At 45.0% G+C, this 19,580-nt stretch overlaps 1 protein-coding gene across 1 annotated transcript in view; it reads right to left on the minus strand.

The window, feature by feature from the left end:
• Window positions 1-6,521: 6,521 nt before the first annotated feature.
• The window catches only part of LOC140126287 (proton-coupled amino acid transporter 1-like), a 41,224-nt gene continuing 28,165 nt past the window's right edge, over window positions 6,522-19,580 (minus strand). The window contains exons 9-11 of the mRNA XM_072145551.1: window positions 19,218-19,384; window positions 17,380-17,549; window positions 6,522-6,920 (exon numbers count right to left, since the gene is read on the minus strand). Coding sequence (XP_072001652.1) covers window positions 6,646-6,920; window positions 17,380-17,549; window positions 19,218-19,384 — 612 coding nt within the window. The 3' untranslated portion in view covers window positions 6,522-6,645. The remainder of the gene's footprint in view (window positions 6,921-17,379; window positions 17,550-19,217; window positions 19,385-19,580) is intronic.

Genomic DNA, 19,580 nt, shown 5'->3' on the forward strand with positions numbered 1-19,580 from the left:
AGGGAGGAGCAGGACTCATTTTCATTGTATTCCTAGAACCTTGCTAGAGTTATAGTCTTGCTCTTTACTTCAGTATAATTCAATGAATCAGCTGTGACTGGAGTGTTCCTTTAAATTAAGTGCAATGCTTCATTTGGCCTGTGGTGGCACTGCAGGGATCACTTACTACTTGGTTGCCCCAATATACCCCCATATCCCCTTCACACATAAAGTAGTCCTTGTGTCGACATAAAGACCTGATACAAAGCAATATAAATAAAAGTAATACACACTCCATGGTTCTGACCCGGACCCGCGACCAGTCATCCCATTCACAGATTACGCTCTATTCTAATTACTTCCACTCGCCCCTTTATTTGGTGCGGAGCGTCGCTGATCCCGATATAATGCAATATCCACTTAATCTTGAAATCCGATTGACAAGGTGACATTGCGCGAGGTCTTTGATCAATATCCTCTGCCTCTAACACACAAAGCCAAAGGCAGCCGAGTGCCACACGGGAAGCATCGGATCATTTATTAAGCAAAACGTCAATACAGAGAACTTCCGAAATTACAAAGACTCCGTCATTGCGCCTACTGTACACATCTAAAAGTAGAATACAAAACATATCTACATAGATACCTTAGGTTCCGCCCCCGAGGAGCCAGAAGAATAAAGGCAGACCTCTAGCTCCTCTGGACAAGCCTTGTATTCTGCAGGAGCTTAATATTTTGCGATGTTCCTCTGTTATTCCTCCGGGAAATGTGCGTCACAATCTCCGTGGTAAATAAGGTGTATCCGACATGGTCAACACCCAGTTGTCCATCAATTTCCAGGAAGAATAACAACAGAATGATTTAACATTATAATAAGGGAAAATGCGCCCTAGAGGTTATTGAAGACAGAAGTCGGATGGGTCCTCTTTTATTCAAATTTTTAGAGGGTCACTAACTTTTATAATAATAAGAGCAGACAGATTAGGCAGCGCTGCACAGAGTTTGCCAAATTCGCCCCTGTCCCTATGGGGCTCACAATCTAAACAACCTATCAATATGTTTTGGAGTGTGGGAGGAAATCGGAGGACCCGGAGGAAACCCACGCAAACTTTTCAACAAACTTTGCATAAATAAATAGTACAAGTCGTTACAAGAAAGTCGCAGCAGCTAGGTAAAAGCTGCTGGAACGTGAGGACTACAAGTCACATAATGCCCAGAGACAGTGTTACTCCTCATGTTTATTTATGACTACTGCGGTCTGCAAAGCTTACTTAAAGGTGAGGTACACTTTAAGTATATGCGAGAGAACCGGAACTTGGATATCAACTACATTCTTAGTCTACATTCTAATCTATTACATGTTAAATTGCACAGATAAACGTTGTCTACACCCTTTGCCCATCCCTTTAAGGTGCAGTAGTAGCTGAACTTTATGTTTAATTCCTTTAATTATCTCATTAACCACTGCTGGAGTATACAGTACTGCTGTACAGTCACCGGGAGGGTACATAGTGGTGTAGGGACATAGTGGCCTGCGCCAGGAACTGCAGCTGAGCTCTTATGTATAGGTTATCAATAGATTGATGCTAAACATCCCTTTAATTTGAAATGTTTTTGAGCAATTGGTTAAAAATCACAGTATGATGAAATGCTTTTCATTTACACATCAAGTAACCAGATATAAAGAGGACCCCTAATTATGGTTTTGGCCAACCAACATAAAAGGAGTCTTAAAGGGGATGTCTACAACTAAAAAAAAAAACATTGGCACTTTTACAGAAACTGACATGTCTGGTAGACACTTACCAAGCCCTTGCCAAGGACTCTAATTCTGGGGTCCTCCTCTGAGCTCCCGTCTGGACCAGTCAGTCTTTGGTCTTTTCCTTACTTCCTGTCAGGAGATAGGCTGGAGTCTTTCCCTTAGGGCAGTGGTGACGAACCTATAGCACGGGTGCCAGAGGTGGCACTCAGAGCCCTTTCTGTGGGCACTCAGGCCATCACCCCAGGACAGAGTTCACCAAACAGGACCAAATCTATCAAATCTTCATGCTGTTCCAGGCAATTTGGAGAGAAGCTATAATGAAAGTCTGAATTTGCCCTCCTACTTTCTACTGTATTGGTGGCCTTAGGCGGCCGATACAATTGAAAGAAGTGGAAGAACAAGGAAGGAGTAAGTTACTGCTTAAAATGCCACATTGGTACTTAACGGTAAATAAGTGGATTTTGGTTGTAGTTCGGGCACTCTGTCTCTAAAAGGTTCGCCATCACTGCCTTAGGGGATCATCCCAGAGTCTTTCCCCCACCACCTGTCAGGACACAGGTTGGAGATCCTGCTTAATGTCCACAAGTTTGCACCAAATGCAGTTGCCCACGAAGCAGAGCTCATCTAGCTCCTCTACGAAAAGGATATGGATTCCAGTCACAGAGAGACCCCTGCTCTAGGGGTGAAGATGTTACTTCCATACCCGGCCACTGACAGACCTGTGGCTCTCAAGGATTATACCAACCGGTTCCCCTGTTGCTGCTGTTTCGAGTTCGATACAATAAATAACTACAAACTTTCTCTTGTTCTTTGCTTTGACTAGTTGGCCCAAAACACCAGGCCTGGGGTAGATGAGGCCTCACCTAGGACACAGTGCTACAGCGACACAAGCTGTAGGCCTCTAACCTACAAGCTGCCCTCCGCCAACCCATCTACGAGTGATGGAAATAATGTCAGGTCTGGGCTTTAAACCCCCCACAAACTCCTTTAAAAGACAAGTACGTCCTCTACAGACACCTATGCACCGGGTTCCTATATGTAAACGCTCTTCAAGTTTTAGAGATGATAAAGTATAGTGCAAAAAGCTTGACATCTGTAAGACTACATGTCTATCTGATTTAAAGGGGATGGGAATATCCCTTTAAGCACCTAAGCTGCATCAACACCGATGGTCTCCAAACGTTGCTTCTCCCCTCACCCCCCTGAGGTTGCCCGCCCCATCACAGCAATGTTTGACTAACAAATAATAAATGACTAACACTCGAGGGCTCCTCCAGTTTTTTTCCGGAATGATTCCTGTACGGATACTTGTGCCCACTTCATCCCTTAATATATTCCTCCGCCGCTGCTTTACAGACAATCAAAATGTAGATTACATTGCAGAGCATCGGGGGGGTAGACGTCACTATATAGTACTTGGAGGGGCTCCAGCATGTAATAAAGTGGGGGAGGGAGGCGATCCGAGAAGCCCCTTGTTATCATGTAGCACTCATTACATCTGGATAGACCGGAATCTGCGGAGCCTTATCATTATGGAAAAAAAATCCTATTAAAAAATACACAAAAATATCCTGCAATAATAAAGTAGTGTAGACTTAGGGTAAAGGGCGAGTGTGGCGCCTCATCTCCGCACACTGAGCGCCCATGTAATGACACGCGCCGTGAATGAGGCTTACTCCCTAGATTTCTAAGCCAGGCCTACATGATCCAAAAACATGAAGCCCCACCTGCTGTCAATCCCATGATGTCTCATGGGCACATAGGGGGAGACTTATCAGAAGAGTCAGAGGATAAGCTGCTCTGGTTTCTCATTGTAACCAATCAGAGCTCAAGTTTCATTTTCCCACAGAAGGTTAAAAAATGAAAGCTGAGCTCTGATTGGTTGCCATGAGCAACTAGAACAGTTTTCCTCCCAGACTTTTCTGATACATTTCCCCCATAGAGCGAGCACCATCTCTGCCGTAAAGGTGGATAATAACCCTTCACTCCATAGTCTCTGGGGGAAAAAACACCAAAAACATGGTTCCTTGAGATGTCAACAAAGATACGAGATAAATTGTTGGTGAACAAATGGCGATCTTCAAAGATCAACATGAAACAAATTTGCCTGCAGATAGGACACTATGTACAATCTGCTCAGCACCTCCTGCTCTATAACATCCTGCCTGCAGATAGGACACTGTGTACCATCTGCTCAGCTCCTCCTGCTCTATGACATGCTGCCTGCAGATAGGACACTATCTACAATCTGCTCAGCTCCTCCTGCTCTATAACATGCTGCCTGCAGATAGGACACTATGTACAATCTGTTCTGCACCTCCAGCTCTATGACATGCTGCCTGCACTGCAGATAGGACACTATGTACAATCTGCTCCGCTCCTCCTGCTCTATAACATGCTGCCTGCAGATAGGACACTATGTACAATCTGCTCCGCTCCTCCTGCTCTATAACATGCTGCCTGCAGATAGGACACTATGTACAATCTGCTCCGCTCCTCCTGCTCTATAACATGCTGCCTGCAGATAGGACACTCTGTACAATCTGCTCAGCTCCTCCTGCTCTATAACATGCTGCCTGCAGATAGGACACTATGTATAATCTCCTAAGCTCCTCCTGCTCTGTAGGATTGCCTTTTTAATATCTCTTTAGATATACAAAAATAAATCCCTTCTGACATTTGTGTAAATATATTGATACTGCAAGAAAAAAAAAAAAACGGACATGAACAAAAGGTTTTTTATCTCCTCAATTCATGACTATAGGAACATGAAAAAACATGATCAGTTTTTTTCAACCCCTACCCCTTCTAAAACAGTGCCAATCTAGTCCCGGGCTGTGTCTGGTATTGCAGGTCCATCCCATTTACTTGAACTAGGCTACAATACCCCAACCCCAGACACAACCCACGGCCGGATGTGGCGCTGCTCTTGCAAAAAAAAAAAAAAGCTTTTTCTCATCTCCTAAAAAATTTCTCGAAAGTTATAAACAACAAAACAGCAAGTACAGAAACCTTATCAAGTCCAATAACCGTGAAATACCAAACAAAAAAATATATACATATAAAAAAAAACAACATTCTATTTACTGCACATTTTGGCACATGACGTCTGCTGTGGAGATTTTTCCATAACACTTGTTTTACCCTTTGCCTGAGGTGTGAAGTTACCCTGCTGCTTTCTTCCAGAGACAGCGCCACTCTCGGTCACAGGCTACATGAGGTATTGCAGCTCTAATCCAATAGATGGCTTTTTGAAACAAAGGCCGCCTGTGTTTTTGGAAGCAAGCAGCTAATCCCTTTGATAACCGGACTGCACTTTCCTGGTGGAAGAAACTCAAATGATATGGATCTGGCACAAAGAAATAGTACAATAGTAATGTAGTAATGAACTCACTGTCCTCCTTTCTATAAACTATTGGCCACCCAGATGCCCATCTATTCTATTAGGGCATAACACCTATTGCCTCCCCTCTCTTCTACCACTGAGACGCCTCCACCTCCTCTCATCGTCCGGCACCTACGGGGGGAACCATATAAAGTGCATAGGTGGACTAGAAGAGGGACTTGCTTACTGCTCATGCGCAGTATGTTTGAACTACAAAAAATGACTACAACATACTGCGCATGCACAATATGCATGGACAAGAAGAGTGAATCCTGCTGATGGGTAATATGCTGAGACATGAAGAGTGACTCCTAGACATACTGCGCATGCACAAAAAGAATGAATCCTAGACATACTGCGCATGCACAATATGCTTGGACAAGAGTAAATCCTAAGCATGCTGCTGATGTGTAATATGCTTAGACATGAAGAGTGAATCCTAGACAAACTGCGCATGCGTAATGTGCTTGGACAAGAAGAGTGAATCCTAGACATACTGCTGATGTGTAATATGCTTAGACATGAAGAGTGAATCCTAGACATACTGCGCATGCACAAAAAGAATTAATCCTAGACATACTCCGCATGCACAATATGCTTGGACAAGAAGAGTGAATCCTAGATATACTGCTAATGTGTAATATGCTTAGACATGAAGAGTGAATCCTAGACAAACTGCGCATGCACAATATGCTTGGACAAGAAGAGTGAATCCTAGACATACTGCTGATGTGTAATATGCTTAGATATGACCAGTGAATCCTAGACAAACTGCGCATGCATAATATGCTTGGACAAGAAGAGGGAATCCTAGATATAATGCTGATGTGTAATATGCTTAGAGTGAAGAGTGAATCCTAGACTTAAAGGGCATGCTTAAGAAGAGTGAATCCTAAACATACTGCTCATGCGCAACATGCTTGGACAAGAACAGCGACGCCATGACATCCTACGCATGCACGATATTCATGGACAAGAAGAATAAATCCTAGACATACTGCGCATGTGCAGGAAAGTATCGCTAGTCTAGATGAATTTCCTAGAAAAACTATATAGGATCAATTAATTCATGGCTAGCCATACACACTAGACTAGTGGCTAACCAGCAGCTCACTCCTCATATACCCCTGCCATCCCTATGCACCTTCTGCAACCGTCCTTGTGGGATGGATTGGATCTATCCAAAACCATCAACCAGATCCTTCTCTCCCCGACATCTGCCATCCTGAGGGGGTCTATGTGAGTACATAACAGCCCCCCCCCATATGTACTAATGTATATTATATCCCTATATTCAGTTTGTAGCTGAATCGGCAGTATTGGGAACGTTTGGGGTGAAAATAGAAGAGGCAGAGTACACCTAGCATCGAGCGTGACGACAATGCTCACACTAAAAAAAATGATTTTTTTTTACCACAAAAGTATCACATTTGGCAGCTATTGGGTACAATAAATACATTCATGACCATAGAGATGCCATAAATAGACCTCTTGGTACCGGGACACAGCACTCTGCACCTTATTGCACCGCGTACAGAGTGGCGTTGACGTGGCCCGGGTTGGTATCCGGCGCAATAAGTTCCCATAGCGTCACATACGTCCCCAGGACAAAGCCCAGGAATCCTACAATACTGATGATGACGTCCTTGGCTATGACCCAGCGGCTGAGACCCTCCGAGTAGTAAGTGGTTATTTCCAGGAGAGGAGGAATGATGAGAGCCAGGGCGCTGCTGCTGACCGATCCCACCAGGGAGATGACCATGTCCAGGCGGGGGATGAGGATCGCCAAGACACCTGGGAACAAAAACACAAGTCAAAAAGTTTCATATATGTCTCAAGAAACACCTTAACATCACTGGGAATACTACGGATTCATGCTAAGGCTACATTCACATTTTGTTGATGCTCATACAGTGGGACAGGTCCTCACATTAAGACCTATCCACCAAAAATGGAAGGAGGGCTACATGTTCACAGTGTGCTCCAGTGATGTTATTGTCCTTATGTGGACTGTTACATCACAAGGGACCTTCCCGAGTGTTCTCTCAGCAGAGGCCCAGGATGGATGCAATAGTATTGCATCCGCCCTCCCATAAGCTTCAATGGCCCTCGGTGAGTGTATACGTCACTCAGCAGGAGGATGCCGGATGGAAAGACGTAGATAGCTACGTTATTCATCATGGAAACACAATGTACTAGTGAAATTAAAGCGAAATGTATATTCACAGCTAGTTGATGCTCATACAGTGGTATATGTTATCCTGTTTCTCCTATTCCCCCCTGAAAGTGGGAGGAGAAGTGAAAATCATCAGTAGCCAGTGGTTAGATGTTACCGATGTTCAAGGTGTTTCCCTAGTGATGTAAGTGTCCTGATGTAAGAGTACATTCTGCAGAGGCCGAGGGATGGATGCACTACTGTTGCATCCGTCCCCCATAGGCTATTATGGCCTCCACTGAATGTACAGATTGCTCAGCAGGAGGAACAGAATGGAATGACGCAGCTTCCTACATCTTACCATCACCGGATGCAGAAAGCCCCCACTTGTCAGTATATGCCTTTGGATACACTCAGCACAAACACTGAACTTATCTGTAAAACATGATGTAGATGTAGCCCAATTTTGTTAAACAGTTAGGAAGCCTTCAGGACGATATAGTAGATTGTGGAACAATATATATATTTTATTTATCTTTGTATTATGCATTTACTTTTGCTTTGCTTTAAACAAATATATATAAATGTATATACTCATGTATAAGCCGAGTTTTTCAGCACAAAAAATGTGCTGAAAAATGTTACCTCGGCTTATACACGAGTCTATAAAAAAAACTTATATACTCAACCTCTGGCGCCCCGATGCTCCACATGGCTCCCCGATGTCCCCGCTATCGGCGCGGCTCCTCTTCTTTCTTCTGTCTTCTTTAACTGCCGGCATGGAAACGGCCATGTTATCTTCCTGGCCGGCGCATATTATGACGTCACCAGCGGCCGCGTCATAGTATGCACCTGCAGGAAGAAAGAAGAGGAGCCGCGCGGAAGAAAGAAGCCGAGCCAAGCCGACATCAGGGAGCTGCGCCGAGCATCGGAGGGTGAGTATATAAGTTTTTTTTTTTTTAAGTGCTGGGGGGGGGGGCAGGCTGTACACTACATGGGGGCTGGCTATACACTACATGGGGGCTGGCTGGCTGTACACTGCATGGGGGCTGGCTGGCTGTACACTACATGGGGGCTGGCTGGCTGTACACTACATGGGGGCTGGCTGTACACTGCGTGGGGGCTGGCTGGCTGTACACTGCGTGGGGGCTGGCTGGCTGTACACTGCGTGGGGGCTGGCTGACTGTACACTGCATGGGGGCTGGCTGGCTGTACACTGCATGGGGGCTGGCTGGCTGTACACTGCATGGGGGCTGGCTGGCTGTACACTGCATGGGGGCTGGCTGGCTGTACACTACAACGGGGCAGGCTGGCTATATACTACTGGGAGCTGGCTGGCTATATACTACAGGGGATTTTCTGGCTATATACTGGGGGGGTTTGTGACCAATGCATTTCCCACCCTCGGCTTATACTCGAGTCAATAGTTTTTCCCAGTTTTTGGTGGTAAAATTAGGGGTCTCGGCTTATACTCGGGTCAGCTTATACTCGAGTATATACATATATATTTATTAATAATAAACAGGGTTTTTTTTTTGTTTAAATCCCAGCAAATCTCCTTCTGCAAACAGATTTGATTAATGTGGCACAATAGGCGCCCGTGTGGAGTGGTGAGGGATGGGTTAAACGTTTTGAGTGCAGCTTTAATGAAATGACAAAGACTTGACTCCAGATTCCTATAAATGTTAAGAGAAGTTTTTTTTTTTTTAAATATATAAACACTTAAATTTTGCTTAAAAAAATAAAACCTAAGTAAAAACCAAGAATATAAAAAAGCAAAGCAAAAGTAAATGCACAATACAAAGATAAAGCCCCCAAAAAACAAAACAAGTGAAGTCTCCGGCTTCTCATAATCGAAAAGTCCCAGTGGGAGGCTGCATGTAATCAAGTGAAGTGGATTACCAGGTTGTGCACGAGGAGGGGTAATCCTGTCAGTACCTAATGGATAGAGGCCGCTGCGGTCACTGCCTGGACAAGTAATGGAGACGACTCTTCTAATAAAGCTGTGCAATCAGGTAATGCATCGGGCGGGAGGTACATGCACGCTCAGCATTGCCGGTCTTTTCTACCTGCATACATATTTATAGGAGCCTGAGCTCCATTTTTTGATACGGCTCCTCTTCAAATAAATGATCCACCCACAGACACCAGGAGAGGGAGCTATAGAGCAGATTGTCTACAACTTTCTTTTGGGATTGTCTACCCTCATCGCCTCTCTTTTCGGTTATATAAAAGGGAACGGGCAAAGTAGAAACTTTGCATACAAATAAAATAAAACGGTGTTAAGTGTCCAATCTCTTAAAATATTTGTTAAAGCTCCAAAATATAATAAAATGAGAGGCAATTCAATAGCACTTCCTGTTTTTTTTCCATTTGTCTCTGTATCTTGGCCTACAGGGATTGGATAATGACAGGGTCATGTGATTGCTACAGCCAATCACCAGCTGCAGAGGTGATCTCAGCTGAAGCGGTCACATGACTGTGCCAAATCAACATCACTGAAGGGCAGAAAACAAAAAAATGGGGGACCTGGCGGCATGGGATTGGTGGACAATTGTCCAGACCTTTATGGATTGGATTTGGACAGAGACAGCCAGAAAAACCTTAACAATCGTCTGCCACCCCCAATACAGTCTTACGTGATGGGGATTTGATCACTTCAGCAGAATCTACTGAGGTCACCGCTCCTGCCAGTGATTGGATGCAGCAATCACATAACACCATCAAAATCCAATCCCCGAAGGTCTGAATACAGTGTCATGTGATTGCTACAGCCAATCACTGGCTGGAGTGGTGACCTCAGTAGAATTTGCTGCACATGAAACCTCCGCTGTAGCCGGTGATTGGCTGTAGCAATCACCTGACACTGTATTCATATATTCAGGGATTGGATTTTGACGGTGTCATGTGATTGCTACAGCCAATCACTGGCTGCAGTATTGACTTCAGTAGATTCTGCTGCACCGGTCACATGACTGAGGTCTCCTCTCTAGCCGGTGATTGGCTGTAGCAATCACATGACACTGTATTTAGATCTTCAGGGATTGGATTTTGACGGTGTCATGTGATTGCTATAGCCAATCACTGGCTATAGTATTGAACTCAGTAGATTCTGCTGCACTGGTCACATGATTGGACCAAATCACTGAAGACCCTGGACCTGGCGCTATGGGAGTGGCCAACAATTGTTAAAGTGACTATTATAAATTATGTTTTATCAGACTTTTGCAAATTTCTGAGAAACTTCTTCAAGATGTTGCCGAAGCGTTTCTCAAAGTCAACGAGTCCATCCGCCATGATTCTATAGGTGCAGATTTATGAATATTTACCAGGAAAACGTCTACTTTGAACGGCAATATCAAGATTAATGCGAAGCCCGTGATGAAATAAAGAGGTGTCCGAAAGTAAAGTGGAAAGGGGGGAAAAAAAAGACGAAGAAAGGCAGAAATCAATACAATAATGGAAGACTCGCTCTATGGGAAGTGACAAGGCAAGAGGCAAGGAGAGCGACGCATGGTGCCTGCATCTCATTTACCCATCAACCCTGACAGACTCGTAATGGGATTAAGTGAAGTTCTGACACCGGGAAGGAGGTTATATGTGGAAGGTTCAGAGGTTCGGCTGGATTCTGGGAATTGTTCTCTATATCCGATACAATAATTCATAGAGTATGCGAAAGAAACTTCTGCTATGCAGTGTCCTTCAGGGGTTTTACATACGACCTAAAAAAAAAAAAAACCCCATTGACGATATTCGGTAAAGCGCGTCGCGTTCTCCTGGTAGCAGGTGACAGGCCGCTAATGAAAAATAATGCACAATGATGTGCCGAGGGTTTGTCGGGATTATCCAAAATAACAGAATAAGAGGACACTTTAAACCAAATCTATGCGAGTCTGAGACGGTTGAGTGAGTTTTAACCCAGCTTTTCCAGACCCCTGAGCGACACAGACACAGTAGAACACCGACTGTGCATGCTTCTAAAATAAAGAAAATAATGACACAATTTTTCAAATGGTTCTGCACAGGACACCAAAGATTAGGATCATTTTTTTTAACCAAGATTAGGAGTCACCATGGTAACAGACTACAAACAAATCCTGCGCAGTCTGATCCTGCAGCCATACGCCGTTCTTTCTGATTTATCCTACTGTCCGTCAGCTGTATGTAGTCAGACTTTAGTGCGGCTCTTCTGCGAGACACCAAATTCTATCGAAAAATCCACTTTCAGTTAACTGTGTTGTGGACCCTCTTTGCCACTTAAAAGGACACCTACCAACAGGGTAGCCCCTCAGGCTCAGTAGCATAATGTTAAAAGTTATGAATCTATGAGTTGGGCCCCATTTACATTGCTGTTGTGGGGAAGTATATACAGCCACAAGCTTGTGCCCGTATATATGTTCCCATACACATCTATAGGATGTTCTATCTTTCACCATTCGTATGGCCGTGCCGGGCAGGCATACAGTAGTGCCTGCTTTACTGCTAGTGCCTGCTTGATTTTGATGTTAGATTTCCTTTAGAAGGCATCTACCAGCAGAAAGGAGGACTGTATGCAAATGAGCCTGAGGGGCTCCAGGCTCCATAGGTGTTAATGGAGCCTGGAGTCTCATTTGCATACAGTCTTTCATCCTAGTGGTAGATGCCCTTTAAACTGTTTGGGTTACTGTTTGGGTATTCACCCTTGAATCCTTACACATCCATCTGAACTTTGCTGTAACAGGATAACCAAGCCACTACCTCACTGAACAACCCAGGTATAGGTGATAGCGGATATATGTAGCTCAAGTGGTGTCAATCTCAAGGAGAGAAAGTTAGGAAGAAAATCACAAAGAGCAAGTTAAAGGGAACCTGTCACCAGGGACCTCATTTTTCACTAAACACAGATTGTAAAAGCCCATGACACCTGCAGTGCAAATCTGCCTCTCTGCCTCTTCTAAGCATTTGTATTACAATATAATTGTGTGTTATAACTTACTCTTGCACCCTGACAAAATCCTGGGGTAGTCACAGAGGCTGGGCTTTGGTTTGGATGCATTTCAAAAATCAACATGTGACTTGTCTGTTACTCACTCCTCAGAGCTTGGCCTCCACCTTTGTGCTCCTGTATAGATCTTCCTCCTGCTCAGAGGTCACAGCCTGGTCAGCTGACATCAGTGGGGGAGGGAGGAGCTGTACAGGAGCACAAAGATGGAGGCAGCCTGCAGCTCAGACAAGTCACATGTTGTTTTTTGAAATGCATCCAAACCAAAGCCCAACCCCTGTGACTACCCAAGGATTTTGTCAGGATGCAAAAGTAAGTTATAACTCACAATTATATTGTAATGCAAATGCTTAGAAAAGGCAGAGAGGCAGATGTGCACTGCAGGTGTCATGGGCTTTTACAATCTGTCTTTAGTGAAAAATTAGGTCCCTGGTGACCGGTTCCCTTTAAGGTCATAACAATCAGAGTTCTAGGTAAGTTCAGGATAAGTGAAGATCAATCATGTAGGTAAGGGCCAGCAGCAGGTGATTCATAGAGACAGTTGTAGAACAAGTCGAGGTCGGGGCAGGCAGAGATCGGAGGATCGGGCTTAAGGTCAGATTAGGCACTGTAGGTTTTTAGTTAGAGCTAACCAGAGACATCATTGGGGAGTAACAGGTCCAGAACAAGATTCAGACAGACAGTCGTACAACAAGTCAAGGTCAGGACAGGCGGAATCCTAGGAAAATAGAGGATCGGGCTGTAGGTAAGTGCAGGCAAGTTTGTTTTTGAACCAACCAGAGACATCACAACCCCTTCTAATGGTCTGTGTGAGGAGCTACGAAGCTGAACAGTGAGAGAAGCCCATGCATAGCAGGAGAGCATCCTTGTCTGTATACTCTGCAGTACTTCACCGCTGGTCTCCATACTGGATATGGCAGCAGGATATAGAGGTTTTTCATCTCATAGACCAGCGTAAGATTGTGGAGCGCTGCGTACAGCCGTGAGCTGTGCCCCTACGGGCAAGGAATGGAGAAGGAGTAAAGTGGTAGGGAGCCGCCACCCCCTCATCCAGGATTTCCATTAATTCCATAGAATCTCCTTTGGGAATCTCCGGCTCCAGTGCATCAATAAGAAAGCTTTTCATATGTGTCTCCTCCATTATCTATACATAGGACCTGTCACTCCATGAATATACAGGACCCGAAGAGCCGTGATGAAAAACTGCATATTTTAGGTCAGGTTAACCCTCTGTGTATCCAAGCTGATTCTCAGCCTTTACAGTATGTTAAGGGATACAAAACCTAAACACTTTTTGTCCTTTTTTCACCCTCACCTTTACATAACCACAGTTATTCAGTCATTAAAGCTTTATTGGGGCTTGTTTTTTGAGGGTTTAGTTGAATTTATTTAAATCATTAAATTTTCAAGGAGAAATGAGGGGGAAAAAAATTTATATTCATGCATTTTAATGTATCTAACAGGATAACTTTATTCACCAGGTCAGGACAATTCTGGAAACATTAAATTTGTATAATGTTTTTTAAAGAAAAAAAAAAAAGTTCTCATGTCTCCAAATTGCTGGATTCGTGATTAGCTTATTATTATAGCATTAAGGCTGTGTTTGGGCTTGTTTTTTGCTGGACAAGTTGTAGTTTTTAATTTAATTTACTTCTTTTGTCGTGGTAGTTAAAGGACATCTACCACCAGGATGAAGGATTGTAAACCCAGCACACTGACATACTGGCCTGTACCCCCTCTGCCAGGATCTGTTCTTCTTTTTGCTTTCTATGCCCTGTATTTTTTTAAAGGCTTTTACAGTTATGCAAATGAGCCTCAGGGGCTGCTAGGAAAACGAGGAGGACATATTTGGGGGCCTGCATATAGTAGCAGGATATAAAGTGTAAGCTCCCGTGCCCCTAAGGACAAGGAATGGGAGAGGGATCCCCCTATAGCAGTGATGGCTAACCTTTTAGAGCCTGAGTGCCCAAACTTCAACTAAAAGCCACTTATCTATTGCAAAGTGCCAGCACAGCAATTTAAGCAGTAATATATTTCTCCTTTTTCTTTGACAATTTTCAATCGTTCAGCCTCCTAAGGACACCAACGCAGTTGAAAGGAGGAGGGCAAATTCGTCTAATGTTGTAGGAAGATTCTCCAGGAAGATTCTTTGAGTCCTGTCTGGTGAACTTCATGCTGCGGTGATGGCCTGGGTGCCCACAGAAAGGGCTCAGAGTGCCGCCTCTGGCACCAGTGCCATAGGTTCGCCACCACTGCCCTATAGAGTGGCGGCAGAGGTGAGTACACTGTAGAGGAACTCATATAGAAGCTACGGTCGCCATGACCATGGCATCTAAAGAGTTAACCCCTGGCTTCACCCTCCTACCAGACTCCTTGATAAGGGACTATTCACCCTAGGTCAAAAAAGTTGATTTTTAATAAAATTTTTACCCAATTTTTCCCAGAACGTGCAGGCATAGCATAGAAGCCACACCATTCATTGTAATGCCAAGTTGTTAATCTTCCTGGTAGTATATAGAAGAAATTGACAGAGGTATGGAAAAAGGATGTCACACAGGAAGCCTAAGGGTTAAGAACCAGCGAGACCCTTGTTGCCTGATGTTGTGGCGGCGATAGGAGACGTCTCTAATTTTCTCATTCTCTTGCATTTCACGAACAGCAGAACAGGCGTAAAATATTCATAGGTTTCCCCCACGTCCATTGAATTTTGACCTGTCAAATAATATCATTCTCTGCATGGGCAGCCATGGTGGGTGCTCGTGGTGTACGGCAAATTAGGGCAATCACGCTGCTCTTAGGAAGAGGCGGCTGAGGATTAGGCAGGGCGAGGAGGTCGAAGGGAAAAGGGCACAGCATTGCCAGGCACAGGGAGAGACGTATATACTATATTAACCGGTCATATAAGAGGATGCATTAAAAATAATAACTATGATATAGAGTCACTTAGTGAGGCCGGAATACAAAATAAATGGCATTCCCTGATCTTTGCCCTGATCTGGAGGGGTCTCCCACAACCATAATAGGACTTGTGGTGTAAATGCCCATCCCAGATCTGGAACACGTCCGCTCCATTATTTCAGCACTGCTACATTTCTTAAAGAGGTTGTACCAACTATTTAAGGAGGACCTGTCACCAGGTATTACCCCACCAAACTAGTCGTCCCCTCAGAAAGGGTATGAAATGTCCTTCCTAGATTTCTTTACTTACCGTAGATACTCAAGTATAAGCCGAGGCCCCTAGTTTTAACACAAAAAACTGGCAAAACCTATTGACTGAAGTATAAGCCGAGGGTGGAAAATGCACCGGTCACAGCCTCCCCAGTCTGTAGGCAGCAGCCGCCTGCCCCCCCCCCCCAGTCTGTAGGCAGCAGCCCCCTGCCCCCCCCAGTCTGTAGGCAGCAGCCGCCTGCCCCCTAGTATAAAGCCAGCAGCCGCCTGCCCCCCCCCCCCAGTCTGTAGGCAGCAGCCGTCTGCCCCCCCGGTCTATAGCCAGCAGCCGCCTGCCCCCCCCAGTCTGTAGGCAGCAGCCGCCTGCCCCCTAGTCTATAGCCAGCAGCCGCCTGCCCCCTAGTATAAAGCCAGCAGCCGCCTGCCCCCCCCAGTCTGTAGACAGCAGCCGCCTGCCCCCTAGTATAAAGCCAGTAACTGGCTTTATAGTAGGGAGCAGGGTCCCGAAGCTGGAGCTGAAGACAGAAGAGAACCAGCGGGGGGCGCCGGAAAGGTGAGTAAAGAGGAGTTTTTTTGCATTCACTTGAGTACAAGCCGAGTTAGTGTTTTTCAGCACATTTTTTGTGCGGAAAAAGCAGGCTTATACATCTCCCCTAATGTCAGGTAAATATGACTCTTTTCACCTCATTTTCACATGAGATGAGTCATGTTAAGTGATTGTAGGGGTTGTGTGACTTCTGTTGTATAGCGCCTAGAAACAATCTTGCGTGTCATATTAAAGATAAGGATCTTATCTTTCAGATGACATGAAGCTTGTGAGAGCTACAAAACCCAAGATACAGGCAGCTAAACACATGCTAGGATGTGACCTGCAGATTAAGATCCAGTTCATGTCTATTTTTTAACTTCCTGTATGTCTAGTTCTGTAGCGCACAGAACCGTAGGCTGTGAAAGATGAGATTCTTATCTTTACTATGACACAAAAAAAAACTTGTTTCTAGGTTTCATAGAACCAATGATAGAGGCTCAAGTGACACTACTCCTGCAACCACTAAACTTGACTCATCTCATGTGAAAATGGGATGAGAAGAGTCATGTTTACCTGACTCCAGGGGGAGATTTTTTTTTATAGGTAATTGGGTGAGATTTCACATAAAAGAAGGAATTCTAGAATGGACACTCCATGTATCAGAGGAGACTAATAGTTTAGTGAGGTAAAACCTGGTGACAGGTCCACAGGAGATTGGATAACAAGGTGATTAGGGAGGGTCTGGCTTCTGGGACCCCCAGCGATCACAAGAAAGGGCCCCCCGCCCCCTCCAATCACAAGAAAGGGCCCCCCGTCCCCTCCAATCACAAGAAAGGGCCCCCCGCCCCCTCCAATCACAAGAAAGGGCCCCCCGCCCCCTCCAATCACAAGAAAGGGCCCCCCGCCCCCTCCAATCACAAGAAAGGGCCCCCCGCCCCCTCCAATCACAAGAAAGGGCCCCCCGCCCCCTCCAATCACAAGAAAGGGCCCCCGCCCCCTCCAATCACAAAAAAAAGAAGCAGTTTGGGTGTTTTGAATAACCCTCATTAAAAAGAACATGGAATTTTTTTTATGGATTGAAATCTACTGTCAGGTGGGTGGTTCTATGGTGGAATGGAAATCTTGGCCCCGCCCATCTCATGTATTCTGGGTGGAAAACTAATTATACATTTTAGCTGCAACTAATAATGTACTTTACCATGATCGATCAGGTTTATAGCTTTTATTTACTTGGGGCCCCTCAAAAAATAGAACCCTTTTCTGGGTGCGCCATGTGGCACTGAAGCGCATCCTCAGCCATTCACTTCTATGGGACTTGCAGGGCACAGACCTATAGAAGGAGGGCACTGGGCAGTATTTATTCTGTCTCTAGAGTGAACACCCGCTAGAAGCTAATATATAATGTGAAAGCCAAACTTACATGTGATACAGACTAGAGCAGCCCTGACAGAGAGGTCCACCAGCAGCACCCAGCGTTCACCAACTCGGGAGGTGGCCGAGGGGACTATGATCTCTGCGGCCACATAGAACTGTAACGCGAAGGAGATGAATATTCCCAAGGAGTAAAGCAATTTCACCGACTGATACAACCTGTGGAAGAGAGAATGGGGAGGAGTGAGAAGAGACGTCATTTCATTGTGTATCATTCAGAACATTCTGCTGAATAAACGGAACCAGTCACCAGATTTTACCCCAGTGAACTAGAACCCCTTCAGGTACGGGATGAAATGTCCTCTCTCCTCTATGTGAATTCTTACCAGTTTGCCTATAAAAAAAAATCTCCTGCAGAGTAATGTGAAAATGTGCAGAGAAGAGTCATATTTTCCCTCAGATGAGTCAAATTTATAGGCTGCAGGGGGCCATCTTTGCTTTTATAGTAAACAGCAACATGAAGTCATACAAGAATCTCATCTTTCAAATCACATCAGTATTGAGGTTTTGTTCATTACAGAACCAGAGATACCACTACTGTAGTTAAAGACATAGGGGAACACTTACTTACCCCGTCCCTGCGCGATCCCTGATCCAGAATGTCCGACCCGGATGAATTCTGCCGCGATTCATAAGGATCGTGCGTCCGATATCCTGCATGTGTTGCTTCCCCCGATCAGGTCCGCCGGAGTTCTCCTTCTTCTTCCTGGTGCATGTAAGTGCTTGGCTTGTGACAAAATTTTTAAAGGAAACCTACCACTTAGAATGGCAGGGGTAAGCTGTAAGTACCGAGCACCAGCTCAGGGTGAGCTGGTGCCGGTGCTTACTTTCGTTAGTGTTATAAACCGCGGTATCGCGGTTTTAACACTTTTTAAACTTTAGAGCAGAAGGGGCTTCGGCGCTATTTCTATGTAGGCGCGCGCACGATCGTGCGCACGCAGCGCCGAAGCCTCTGCTGCTCTAAAGTTAAAACCGCGATACCGCGGTTTATAACACTTACGAAAGTAAGTACCGGAACCAGCTCACCCTGAGCTGGTGCTCGGTACTTACAGCCTACCCCTACCATTCTAAATGGTAGGTTTCCTTTAAGTTAAATCCCGTGGTTTGCCCGAATCTGCCCGCCACCGATTTGTGTGGCATGAAAGCCAGCGCTATTGCGGCCAAAATCCGATCGCATGCGCCAAAAACCCCTTTTAAAACCCTGTCCCAGCGGCGCAAAACGGAAATCGTCAGGATGTCCGTCGAAAGTGCGGTCCGCGGGGCCCTTAGTAAATGAGCCCCATAGTTGGAAATGTGAGCTGCAGATAAAGATCCGATTGACGCCTTTTTCTAACTTCCTGTATCTCCGGTTCTGTAGATAACAGAACCACAGACCTGATGCAATCTGAAAGATGAGATTCTTATCTTTAATATGAGACCAAAATTTCCTAGGAGCTATAGAACAGAAGATTGGGGTTTCTGCATTGACACTTCCCCTGCAGCCTCTTAATTTGACTCATCTCAAATATATGACTCTTCTCTGCACATATTCACATGACGTTAGAGACGTTTTTTTTTTTTTTTTTTTAAGGTAAATGGGAATTCCGGAAAAGGCATTTCATCCCCCACCTGTGGGTGCCATTGTTTAATGGGGTAAAATCTGGTGCAAAGTTGCCTTTAAGACTTGTTCACATCATATGCATGATGTCACTGACATGAGGCCTAAGGGAATAGGCATTAAAGGGGTTGTTCTAAGTTGGTTTGGTATAACTATCTGATCGGTAGGGGGTGAAATTACTGGGACCCCACTGATGAAGGGATTGGGGGTTCTCACTTATTGATACTCACCAACAATTGGGTAAATTTAATGTTATACTGGGTCGGATATCCGCGCCGAACCGCAAGTATCCAAGCGTCCCCATACTGATGTAGAGAATGGTGACGAATCCCATGCCGACATACAAGACCGCTGGAAACTGATGCGGGATCTTCATCTTATTCTCTAAGGGCAAGACCTGGACAAGCGAAAAATAAAACAGAGAAAGTTTTAGGTAAGAGGCTCCAGGTGTGAACACAGTGTTATACTTCATCAGTAGTTCATAGAATATTCTTCATTTATCACCACCCAGGGTAACATTCCTCTATAAGGGCTGTCAGCTCTCTGCTCCAGGGCCGCTGACCTGCACAATTTTGGGATTTTGGTAATTAACA

Source organism: Engystomops pustulosus, chromosome 4 (assembly GCF_040894005.1).
Source record: "Engystomops pustulosus chromosome 4, aEngPut4.maternal, whole genome shotgun sequence".
NCBI lineage: Eukaryota > Metazoa > Chordata > Amphibia > Anura > Leptodactylidae > Engystomops > Engystomops pustulosus.